General features: G+C 51.7%; 1 protein-coding gene across 4 annotated transcripts in view; it reads left to right on the top strand.

Moving 5' to 3' along the window:
* Positions 1 to 11,898, top strand: part of LOC103611961 (fer-1-like protein 4) — a 41,889-nt gene that overhangs the window by 1,852 nt on the left and 28,139 nt on the right. For 2 of the 4 annotated variants that reach the window (XM_017727749.1, XM_017727761.1), the window contains exons 2-15: positions 115 to 170; positions 1,162 to 1,250; positions 3,313 to 3,412; positions 5,581 to 5,672; positions 6,270 to 6,311; positions 6,427 to 6,591; positions 6,872 to 6,932; positions 8,072 to 8,203; positions 8,322 to 8,384; positions 9,350 to 9,434; positions 9,708 to 9,867; positions 10,089 to 10,272; positions 11,050 to 11,236; positions 11,444 to 11,808. In XM_017727749.1, coding sequence (XP_017583238.1) covers positions 1,195 to 1,250; positions 3,313 to 3,412; positions 5,581 to 5,672; positions 6,270 to 6,311; positions 6,427 to 6,591; positions 6,872 to 6,932; positions 8,072 to 8,203; positions 8,322 to 8,384; positions 9,350 to 9,434; positions 9,708 to 9,867; positions 10,089 to 10,272; positions 11,050 to 11,236; positions 11,444 to 11,808 — 1,692 coding nt within the window. In that variant the 5' untranslated portion in view covers positions 115 to 170; positions 1,162 to 1,194. Of the gene's footprint in view, positions 1 to 114; positions 171 to 1,161; positions 1,251 to 3,312; positions 3,413 to 5,549; positions 5,673 to 6,269; positions 6,312 to 6,426; positions 6,592 to 6,871; positions 6,933 to 8,071; positions 8,204 to 8,321; positions 8,385 to 9,349; positions 9,435 to 9,707; positions 9,868 to 10,088; positions 10,273 to 11,049; positions 11,237 to 11,443; positions 11,809 to 11,898 lie in introns of those variants that run through there. The other 2 variants (XM_017727753.1, XM_017727766.1) reach the window with 2 other exon arrangements.

Consider the following 11,898-nt stretch of genomic DNA (forward strand, 5'->3'; position numbering starts at 1 on the left):
AGGTGCATCTCAGCTTCCGAGGTGGGCTTCGGGTGGCGGGGGGGGGGCGCGTTGAGGGTTGAGGGCTGGGGCCTGCCTTCCCCTGCCAGCACCTTTATGCCTCCTCTCCTCAAGGTTTCACCCAGAAGACCAGGAAGGTCTGCTGTGGCCCAGAGGCTGTCTTCAAGGAGGTGAGGGAACTGGGATCATGTGGAACATATGGGACAGGGATGGGAGAGGTCAGTGTCTTGGTCATAAAATCATAGATTGGTTTGCGTTGGAAGGGACCTTGAATATTATCCAGTTCCAATCCCCACACCATGGGCAGGGGCACCTTCCACTGGACTGTTTCCTGGGAATTTCTCTGCTGTGTCCTTCTTCCGGTCTGCTCAGAGGGGCAGATGGGTCCCTCACACTGTGTCTGTGACCTATGCATACACGCTGCAGGAGCTGAAATTCAGCGGAGTGACACTGCCTGGAAGCCTGGGCATACCAAAGCTGAAGGCAAAGCTCTCCCTGACCTCAGAAGGCCAGATGGTCACTACAGTTGATGCCTTGTGGGGCAGGAGTGGGACTTGTGTGTTTGAGTGCATATGTGTGTGTGTGCAGGGGCAGGGATGGAGGTGGCCTGGGAAGCATGTCTGCCTCTCTAGTGCCATCCCCACTGAAGCCTGTGACAGCCCAGCTCTGCTGTGCCAATGGGTGGTTTCCACCTGTCCCTTGCTCGGGTCCTAGTGCCAATGTGCTGGCTGGAGAAAGGCAGAGAAGGTGGGGGGGCCAGGAGGAACAGCCACCATTTTGGGTGTTGAAGCCTCAGGGTGCAGCTTTCCTATGAGCCAGATGACTCTCGCCTGGGTGGTCTCTTCTCACCAAGTACCTCTGTACATTCCCACATTCTGTCTCACTCCACAACCTGCCAGCTCAGGGACCCCAGCAGGCACAAGCATCCTTCTTTTTCCAGGGTGGTGCTGCTCTGACTTCTTTAGCAGCTGACCTGTGGCTCTGTGCTGCTGAAGGGGCTCTATGATTTGCCTGGCCAGCAGGAAAGTAACTTCCCACCACACCTGCTTTTTGTCATGCCCATGGACTTGGTCACCTCACAGGGGAACTGATCACCCACGAGACATGGGAAAGTGTGGCTGAGAATGAGTTGTTATCCCTTCCTGCTCCATTTGTTTGCAGCTCTTTCGTTGGCCTCACTACGGGAAGCTCATCATGGGTGAAACGCTGTCCATTAAGGTTTACAACTGCAGCAAGGTCTTCAGTAACAGGTGGGTCCTTTGATTGTTGGGGTGACCAGTAGAGGTGGGGGAGGAGACATACTGGTGTTTACATTGTCTACTGGGAATAGAAAATGTTTATTGAAAATCTGATGGAAGGAAGATGAGCAGGATGCCAGTTATAGAGGAAGGATGGAGCTGGTTGTTCTGGTGGGGCAGCAGTGCTGTATATATTAAGCTAAATAAGGGGAATGATTTAGTTGTGCCTGCAGTAACAAGGACTACATAAGGATCCAGATCAGACCCTCAGCGGGGACAAAGGTTAAACAAGGTCCTAAAAGACAGCTATAAGGACAGGCCTTGCTGCAGATGAGGGACCTGCTCTTACTCTGAACATCCTTGTGGTGATCGTGACCATGCTGCACCCAAATTCAACATATCTGTCGGTGTAGAAAAGCCCTGAACCCATCGTGTTATGGTTTAACCTTTAATAAGACAGCAATTTCAATTTAAAAGATCAGCCAGAATTTAAAGTGCTTCTAGGTGGCACAGACACAATACTGTGAATTCAGTGGCTATTCCAACAGTTGTAAAACACTGCAGGGAAACCCAAGAATAGAGATGATAGATTGAGTAGTGGTGATGGAGCAAGAAAGGCAGCAGAGGCATGGTCATTCAGGGTGTGTGAAACATGAGGATGCAGGGAAAGGTGCCAGCTCTGATAAGCAAATTGCAAGAACTGAAGGAAAATGCACCAGCTAATAATGCAAACCTTTTCAAAGATGTCTGAGAGGGCATGGAGGAAACAGATGAGCACAACACATGTGAGACACAGATAAAGACAGAGCAGAAAGCGTGGCAGAATGTTGTGTCACTGTTTCCTGAATGTTTTTCTTATGGGAGCTGGATCAGAGGTATTGTCTCTGACTGAAATGTCAATAGAAACTGCTACAGGGTAAAGAGATAACACAAACAGTAACAAAACAGTAGGACCTGACAGTCTGGAGCGAAGGAGTCCAGTGGGAAATGAGTGGACTGACACTATATCCACACATCTCCACTGCTGGGGAGCAGCATCATGGCAGGTGACAGACAGTACAGTTCAAAAGTAGTTGGTCTGTGCACTGGGATGGTCAAAATTAAATAGAAAGAGAGTGTAGAAGGACAGAAGAGAAAAATTTGTTACATTACTGTATCTGTTTGTGGTCTCTGGACTTCTGTGTGTGCATCCTTTCTGTGGCAGCAGCACCAAACCGGCAAAGCTGGAAATGAGGGGGATGAGCAGAGGGACTCCTTCCTTGGGGGTAGGAAGCCAGACAGGCTCTGTATCTCAGAGAAAAGGGAACTGAGAAGGAATACAAGAGACCAACAGCTCACAGCTGAAATTGAGATGTGTGAGGAGCAATTGCTCTTGTCTGAGTCTTGGGTGGGCAGTCAACTCTTCCAGTGGCAGTTTCCAGCTCGCATTGGGAAGCTCTGCTTCATGCAGAGCTTAGCCTGGCTGCCAGCAGAGATGCCACGAGGAGATGGAGGCCCATGTACACATGGGGGGTGCAGACAGTGTCACACAAGCCAGAGTTAGGAGTGGCAAATGCCATCCCGCATGCCTTACTGCCACTTGCAGGGAGCCAGATGACCCTTCTCCAGGGAGAAGCCCCTTTGGAGTAGGTAAATTTTGGCCTGACTTGCTGCAGACATTCCTGTGGTCATAGCTTTAGGTCATATTTCTGTATTTCCTTGTGTAAAGCCTCTGTTTTCCAGTTTTATCTGGGAAGAGTCACCCCAGCTCTGCTTGGTGCCCAGACACAGACTGGCTCCTGTGAAGCCGAGCGGCTGAAGGGAAAATCTTCCTTTGCCCTCTATGAGTCTGCATCTGCACAAGCCTTCAACCATCAATGGCAGCTCAGTTGCAAGTAGCTGCCTGGGCATGACTGGGATGGGGGCAGGACCTGCTGCAGGGTCAGTCTCAGGTGTTCAGCTGTCAGATTCCCTATGGAAAGCACTTCAGGGCAGCTCAGAGGGGCTGTGAGCAGGAGAGTGGAGATCCCACTACTCCCCAGGATGTAGGTGCTGATGCTATGTACAGTGTTGTTGCAGTCTCTTTTTGTTCCAGGCTGCTTGGTACCCTTGTCCTCAGCCTTCAGCACCTGATGACATCCGGAAGGCTAATCCTGCGGGAGTCCCTTGTGGACAAGAACAACAGAGTCACTGGTGTAAGTCCTCCACAGACAGCCCAGCTATCACCAATCAGTAAGGCTTTGTGGGAAACCTCATGTGGTACTCCCCAGGTGGGCTGGGGGGGAATCCAAAGTGCTGTTTGAGCTGGGAAGCACTGTAGCATTTGTGCCATCTCTGCACAGGGATGCAGACACTTCATATCCACCAAGAGGTTTCTAGGAGCATCTACAAATGCATGGGGAACCTGGAGACCTGCCAAGGGCCTGAATGAGTAGAGGGAGGCTTAGTAAAACCTTCTCAAGTCTGGGCAGTGGATGTAGGAAGTGGCATCTCATCTGCTTCATGCACCACACAGTGCATGTGTATGGGCTGCTGCAGTGATGGAGTGAGGTGGAAGGTGGCAGGGTGCCTTGGGACCCCCAGCAAGCTTTTGGGTTAAACACTAGCACTAACTGGATGGCTTAATCAGTGTCTGGGACAGCATGAGTTGCTCTGACACCTGACTGCCCCTCTGCTCTACTCTGCTGGTCCTGTTCTCCTCCTGCCCTGGCATTGGGGCTCAGTGGGTCCTTTGTGCTTGTAGAAGATGAACGCTACCCTAAAATGAGCTGTTTCCTGCCAGCTTGGTGTGGCAAGCACAGCTCAGTGGGTTCTGGACTGCCAGAGCTGTGTGCCAGCAGGGCAGGAAGAGCAGAGGTGGAGGCAGCAGTCCTGCAAGGTGCTGCATCTCTGCTTGCTCTTCACACAGGCAGTATGACTAAACCGCATGGTGGCACATCGAATGCAGCTCTGTGGCCACCAGACCACCAGCCTGAGTGGCACAGGCACAGGTTTCTTGTGTTGTTGGACTCCTGGATCACAGAGCAGGTCCAGGTAGAAATTGAGCATTTCCAGGATGATTTTTAGCCCATGCAGCTCACTGGATAAATGTTCATGCTATTAAAGAGACAGGGATTAGACTCACTCCTTGGTGCTGGTGATGGTTTGAAGGGACCCCACTGTGTAAGGTCAGAGCTACCCTGTGGCCCAGCCCTTTGCCCCTGGGTGCCTCTTCCCTTGTGCTGACAGCCACACTCGTGCTGATGAGCTGCTCCAACCAAAACCCAACCACATTCAGTTTTGCCAGATTAGTTTTGGATTGTGCAACCCTGCCTGCACAACAGCTGCAGGGGACAGAAATAGGGCAGGCAAGACTGCCCATCCAAGAGTAGCCTGGGACCCTCTCAGCTCAGCTTGGTAGAGAAGTGACCCCAAGAGAGAGGCTGCTCCTTTAGCAAAGTGGGAATAAGCCACTGGACTTCCTGCTAGTCCAAGTCCTGTTCTTCTCTGGGACTTGAGTTATTTGGGCCCCTTTTTCTCCTGGCGGTTTGAAGGAGTGCTTTTAGAGCCTTGGCTTTTTATTCAGCTTCATCTCAGGCTTCTTCACCCTCCAGCCTTTGCTGCTGCCTTTCCTGATCACTGTACTGCTGCTTTCTTGGGCTGCATTTCTTTTCCTAGAAATGTGTGTTTTCCAGGGATTGAGCTCTGAACCCAGCCTGTACATCCCCATCAGCCTACTAAGGAGTGATCTCCTCCATGCTAGTGATTTTGGCCTCTGCTGGGAAATTCCTTGTGTTTGTGTTGGCTTGAGATGAGGCTGGCTACCTGGAGACCAAGAGTGTCCAGACCTGTGCTGGCTGTGCTGATACCCAGTGTGCTCTGTACTTCTCTGGCTGTCCTTCCATGTTTCTTGTGATTCAGATTCTCAGTGTGCTAATGACTTCTCCGGCATTTTAATCCAAGCTGTCCTGCCTAGGGATGCTCTGCCAGCTGTCTTGTGCCTCCCCTAGAGATACTGCTCCAAATCCTGCATGTCAGTCTGCAGTCTGCAGTCCCCAATTCCCTTGTCAAAAATGCCTTGAGACGACTCTTGGGGCCTCTTTATGGTAGATCTGTAAACTTGATCCGGCTTCTATTCAATGAATCCTGGATTTTGGAAAGCTGCAGAGGGGGGAGTTTCGTTTTGTCTAGCTTGTTGATGAAGGCAGACAAGGGGAGTCTGGTATAAATAGGCCTCTTGTGGGGATGTGACCACCTTTCTTCTGCTTTCCACTAGCTTCTCACTTCTTTTTTTCTTCCGTGCCCCCCCTTTCTCTTTTTGTGATGTTTCTGACGTTGTTTTGTGGCTGCCAGGCTCTCAGGCCATTTCACTTCCTGCTTATAGATCTACATTGAGTTGGATTTGCGCTACCGGCCTCCAGATGGCTCAGCGGGGAGCTGGGTTGAAGAGGATTTTGTCTATCCTATGAAAGACAGGTATGGAAATCCTAGGGAAGAGCAAATTTCCAGGCAGTTTGTACAGCTGCCTTTGTCAGTGGCAGAATTTGGGATGCAATCCAGCCTCATTTACTCTCCACCTCTGGCCAGGCTGATGCATCTCAACTCCACAGCAGCAATAAGGGAGCAGGGCTCTTGGATAAAAATATCTTGTCATCACAACGAGCCTTTGATTGCAATGATCCACTGTAGGTGCTGGGAGTCCTGGGACTCCCTGGGACAGCCTTGAGAGCATTTCTGCCGCCTTCCTGGCTTGTGGTTGCAAAGTTACAGAGAGCATGGCTTTGGCCTCCAGCAACTCCATGGCACGCTGGTGGTGCCCAAAGCCAGGGGAATTGTGGGTTTCTGGGCAGACAGGATGACAGGCAGCAGCAAGGCCTGCAGAGTGTCACTTGTGGAACACTAGAGGGAAAACAGCAGACACATGGGGTGGGCAGTGGGTAAGCTTAAGAGAAAAATGCTGGTGTCCCCGCCAAGAAATAAGCAGGAGTGTGGCTGGGCCACTGTTACTTAAATGCACCAGGGAACAACCACAGCACACTGGTCTTTGCAGCAAAACATCTTTTGTTTTTACAGTTCAGAGTTAATCATCTGCAATCCTGGATTTGAGCAGCTGGAGTAAGTAGCCCTACTTGAATGTCTTGGCTCACCCTCCTAGGTGGGGGGCAGTGCACAGCCCGCTTGTCAGGGCTGATATATGGCTGATGGCATGGGGGGGGGGGGGGGCTTGCAGGACTGCCGAGGGGCTGAGAGCGAAGGCACTGGACAAGAAGGCTGCTGCACTAGGCAGGAAGCTGGCAAAAGGTCTGGAGACTGATGAAGAAGAGGAAGAGGAGGAAGATTTATATGATACATCTGAGATTGAGGCTTCGGGCATCATCTTCAGCCCTGTGAAGAGGTATCCATGGCATGCTCTTCTCTCTTGCCTTTGCTTGGTTCCTGGGGTAGAAAATGCTGCATCTTATGGAGAACTCCTGCAGCTCATGGCAGTCTGCTTTGGCAAAATGTCAGAAATCTTCCGTCTCTAATGGCCCTAGACCGGGTGTGTTGGGGATTTGCTCATTCCTAGGGCAATGGGCCATTATTTGCCAGGTTTTCTGTTGTTTCCCTTGGTGGGGACTTACTCAGGTCCATGTTGACAAAAACACCTGCTCACCTGGGCTTTTTTTTCTGTGCAGCCGCTCCAGACTCTGCTCTGCACGGGACCTCTTTGCCATCCCAACCCCGCAGAGCTTCCAGGTACTGCAGCATTGCATGTTCCTGTAGCTGCCTCTGGCCCCATAGCCAGTCCCTTACTGCCTTGCTGCGGGCCTGGGCTTCTCCGATTGCCACATACTCCATCAAGGCCTCTAACACGAAGACCATCATATTTTGTGTGACTTCCCTGGGCAAGATGTAAGGTTGCCTGAATGGACTGCATCCATGAGTGCTGGCCCCAGTATCAGTGAGCCCATGTAGTTAGCTATGGATAAACAGGAGAAGGGAATCAGCTACATGTACAATTGCAAGACACTGCCTGAGCAGAGCTTCAGAGAGTAACCAGGCAGGGCTGGTGCCTGCCAGCTTTCCCAGGGCCTGTCTGTCTTCCTTAGGGGCAGCTGTGGGACATGACTGGGGCCGGAGGGCTATGTGGGGACTTGCTTGGACATGCTGGGAGGCTGGTAGGAAGCTGTGGCTCTGGCTGATTATCTGACATCAGGCTAAATTGATTTCAGGGCAGGTCTCCCAGCCTGGCTATGGATTTGAATCCTTTCCTGGTTCTAAGTCAATCTGGACTCACATTTGGTCCTATCAACCAAGCAGGAAGGTTTTGTGAGGGTTGAATTTCCTACCACTGTTTTCTTGAAGTGATTATTCTGTACATTAACAATGGCCTCGTTACTTGTACTGAGAGGAAATGTGAGAACATTTCTTGCATATCTTAGACTCATAAGCAGTTGCAGTAAATGAGACAGCTGCATTCCAGTCTTTCCAATGGTGTCCATCTCAGTAGGATTCAAAGCGGAGTATTAACAGAAGAGACAAAGAGCATCTTCTCCAAGATGCTTCTGTGGATCCCGCCATGTGGGAGCAGTGGGTTTGCAACCCTTGGGATCGGGAACTGAGGGTACAAGTGCTGCTGGCAAGGTCTGCTCTTGTCAAAAGTACTAGGGCTCTAATACTTTATTTCCTTGCTTGTCTGAAAGAAACAAGTATCTCAAATACCACTTTGGTCTGTTCTGGCTGTAGCAGATTTCAGCAGCCATGTTTTTGCCTGCCCTAAGCATCCACCTCTGCATTGAGAGTCCCCTGTAAATGTGCATATTGATATTGTTGAAACAATCTCAGGATGGAGATGTAAACAAGGAGAGTGCTGATTTTCTCCCACATTTTCTCAGGTTGGGATTAATGTAATTGAAGCACAGAAGCTGGTGGGGGTGAACATCAACCCCTTTGTTGTAGTCAAGGTTGGAGAGGAAAAGAGGCACACGGCAACGCAGAAGTCAACAAACTGCCCCTTCTACAATGAAGTATGTGACATGGACAGAGGCTCTGTCCTTGCCCCACTGGTGTCCCATGTGCCTGGGACTGTCCTTGCAAGGGATGCCTGGGAGCCTGGGGCTCAGCTGTCTTGCTCTTCTCTTTCAGTATTTTTTGTTTGACTTCTATGAGCCAAGGGACATTTTATTCCACAGACTCATAGAGATCTCGGTATGTATGTCTTCCTCTTCATCTTACACCGGTTAGTGGTACAGCCCGATGCTTCTGTGAGTAGACACTGGGAGCGATGGGCAAAGCAAGGGTACCAATACCATTGAGGTATTCCAGCCAGAAGCACCTGCCCACAGAGAGCCACAGGGCCTTCCTGTGGCTGCACGGGGCAGAGACCTAGCCCTGCTCTGAGCCAGCACTGGGCAGTGCTGCCTTCCCACCTCCTCCAGGTCAGGGTTTTTCTTCACTCTGCGACTGAAATGGGGCCTCTGGGGCACTTACCTGCCTGCTGCCTTGTTGTCCTGCTGTTTTGGCAGCAATTCCCTACTGCCCCTTACCCTGGAGCCTCATCTTGCCGGTCCTGAAGGTAAGTGGCTGGTGTGAGGAGAGCTCAGAAATTATTTGTGCTGCAGAAAAGCCCAGGCACGCAGAGAGGTTGAAAATCCCTTGGCCCAAAGCACAAGGGCTTCCCCAAGACATGGGGATGTTCTGAAGATAGCTAAACCCAGCCAGCACGTCCTTTGCCAAGTGGTCTCCAGCACTTTCCCTGTGAAAGGCTGCACGTCTCTTCTGCTGGTGTGAGTTCAGCAAGCACTGAGCAAGACTTGGGTTTTGGGAGAGACACTAGCCTGGTGGGGTCATAGCTCTGCCCTAACCCAGCAGAAAACAGATTGGTCCTAGGTCCATTGTAGGGGTGTGGCTTACCTAGGACTGCAGAAACTGAATTGGTTGCACATGACTGCCTTGGTCTAGGTTTGACTGAGGTCTGTGGGCTGGTGGGCTTTGTGGGAGTAAGAATGGGTTTGTTTCAGGGCTAGCACAATCCGCATGAGGAGCTTGCAACCACTGCCTCAGTTGTGCTTTGGAACGAGCTCTTGGCAGCCCTATATTCCTCAGAGATATCTGGATGTGTCACCTGGCTGCCCACACCTCATGGTGCTCAGGGGGACTTGTGCTGTCTGCAGGTTTTTCACTCAAAGAAGATACCATTTCTGGGAACTTGCATAGGAACGTTCAAGATGGATGTTGAGACAGTGTACAGCCAGCCAGGTATGAGGGACTGCACTATGTACCTGTGCCTGACCCTGGCTCTGTCTGAAACTGGTGTTTCCTTCATGCTCTGATGGGTCTGGACAAGGCCCTGGCTTTAAAGCACTTAGTTTGCATGAGAACCTGAGCTCGCTTCTCCTCCCAGCTGTCTGAAGGCAGGTGACACCTCCTGCACCTTCAGAGGCAGGGTCAGGGCAGTCTTTGTGCGGACAGAATTGGATGTGAAATGGTAACCTGGCCTCTCCCTAGGGAACTCCTCCTCTTCCCTCTCAGATCACAGATTTTTCCAGAAGTGGGCAGTTATCAGTGACCCCACGGACACCCAGGCAGGCGTGAAAGGCTTTGTGAAGTGCAGCATCTCTGTCTCTGCACGTGGGGATATTGTGGGCTTCCTTCCCACCTATTCCAGGAACCAGGATGAGGACATTGAAAAGTAGGTGCAGTGGGATTTTGCATGCCCGTGGGGAACCCTGCCATGTCTCTCTTCACACTACCTTTTTTGCCCTGTTTTCCCCTCTTCCTTCCGATGGGCAAAGACCCAGTGAAAAAGACCTGTGGTGAGGAAGGATCCAATCTTCCTGCCAGTCAGTGAATTTCCCAGCATTGTGTCCCATGGACTCCAGGAGAGAGGCAGGACATAAATTTGTCTTTCAGGAACCTGCTGCTGCCTAAGAGAGTCCCTGCAGAGAGACCCTGGGGCAGGGTCTGCATCAAACTGTATCGTGCTGAGGGCCTGCCCAGCATGAGTGCAGGCATCATGGGTGGTATCTCCAAGATCATAGGGGAGAGAAAAGTCTGTATCGACCCATACGTGCAGGTCTCATTCTGTGGGCAGCAGGTGAGTGTGGGGAAACTGTTGGGACAGGCTGAATCTCCCTTGGCTGTGTGGCAGCATGGGTGGACTCATGGTGCCAGGAGCCTCCATAAGGCACAGCAATCTCACTGAAAACAGGCTGGGAGAGCCCAGTTCTTGCTGTCTTTAGCAGTGACCTGAGCTGTGTGGCCCTGGTTGTGCAATGTCTGGATGAGAAGGCTGTTCTTGACTTTTGTCTCTACAGAGAGCTGCTCATTGGACAGCCCCAGCCCTGGGCACAGCTACTGGCTGAGCTACTGGCTTTGCAGGCAGAGATTCATATCCTTAGACATAGGGACAGGATCAAATAAATCCTGGAGCGGGACTGAAGTCCTTTTTCTGTGTCAAGCTGGGCTCAGCCTGAGACCCTTGAGAGAGTTTACTGAGATAATGGCCCAGTTTTTTCACACAAGGTCAGGGTTTCTGGTCCTGTAATATCCATTAATATAAGAATCAATCCCTGGGCAGTCTTGTGGGCCTGGAGTGCTCCAGGCAACCCTTAGACACCTCTGGGTCTGCTGCCTGCTTGCATTCCCTTCACTGTGCAGCTTATGCCCAGGCCTTGGAACAGACCCCCATTAATGAAACAGAGAGGAATTGCAGGAGAGGGGATAGGGGCAGGGACACTGCCACTCCCAGAGCCTGCCCAGCACTATCTGCAGGTGGTACAAGAGTATGTGCCATTCCCAGACAAGCTCTGAGGCATCCCTTTTTCTGGGCACTAGTTGGAACTATGTGGCTTTCACACCTTCTCCTTCCCAGGGGGAAACATCAGTGGAGACCAACACCACTGAGCCTGAGTGGAATGAGCAGATCAGTTTCATTGAGATGTTCCCGCCTCTGTCCAGAAAGATAAAAGTCCAGGTGCTGGATGATGCCAATGTTGGTGATGTGGCCATTGCTACACACTACATTGACCTGCAGGAGATCTCGGACCCTGACAGGAATGGTGAGGCTTGGCATGGCTGCCCCAGGGCAGGACGTCCTGGGCAGCCCCATGCCATGCACTTTCTGCTCAGCATGGTGGTCTCCTGGGGGTGGGAGCAGGAGTGGCTGAAGCACACTGACATTCTGGTGTCCTGGGCTGTCCTCTTGGGGGAGGTCTCTCTGCAGCAGCACCCTGGAGCATAATGAGACCCTGTCCCTGTCTCTGCAGGCTTTAACCCCACATTTGGCCCAGCCTGGGTGAACCTGTATGGCTCCCCCCAGAACTCAGCTCTGCGGGACATCCACAAAGACCTCAATGAAGGCATGGGTGAGGGCATCTTCTACCGTGGGCGCATCCTCATGGCCATCACAGTGGAGATCTTCAGCAGCCCCAGCGTGGCAGAGAGGAAACTTGGCGATAGGACAAGGGGTGCCCTGAGCAAACTGAAGCTGAAGAAGAAAAGTAAAAAATCCAAGGAGAAAACTAAAGAACTGAGGCAGCTGCAGGGAGAGGGGGAGGCTGGGAGCTGTCAGGAGGCCGAGCAGCCCAGGGAGGTCACTGTGGAGGTGGAAGAGCTTCATCCACTCCCCGAGGTGAGTTCTGCAGTGCTGACACAGCAGATCCATGCCAGTCTTTGGCATGCACAGTTGTGAAGGGGAAGAGGCAAGGCAGGAGGCAGCTGG

The sequence above is a fragment of the Corvus brachyrhynchos genome, unplaced genomic scaffold, assembly GCF_000691975.1.
Source record: "Corvus brachyrhynchos isolate BGI_N302 unplaced genomic scaffold, ASM69197v1 scaffold1560, whole genome shotgun sequence".
NCBI classification, from domain to species: Eukaryota; Metazoa; Chordata; class Aves; order Passeriformes; family Corvidae; genus Corvus; species Corvus brachyrhynchos.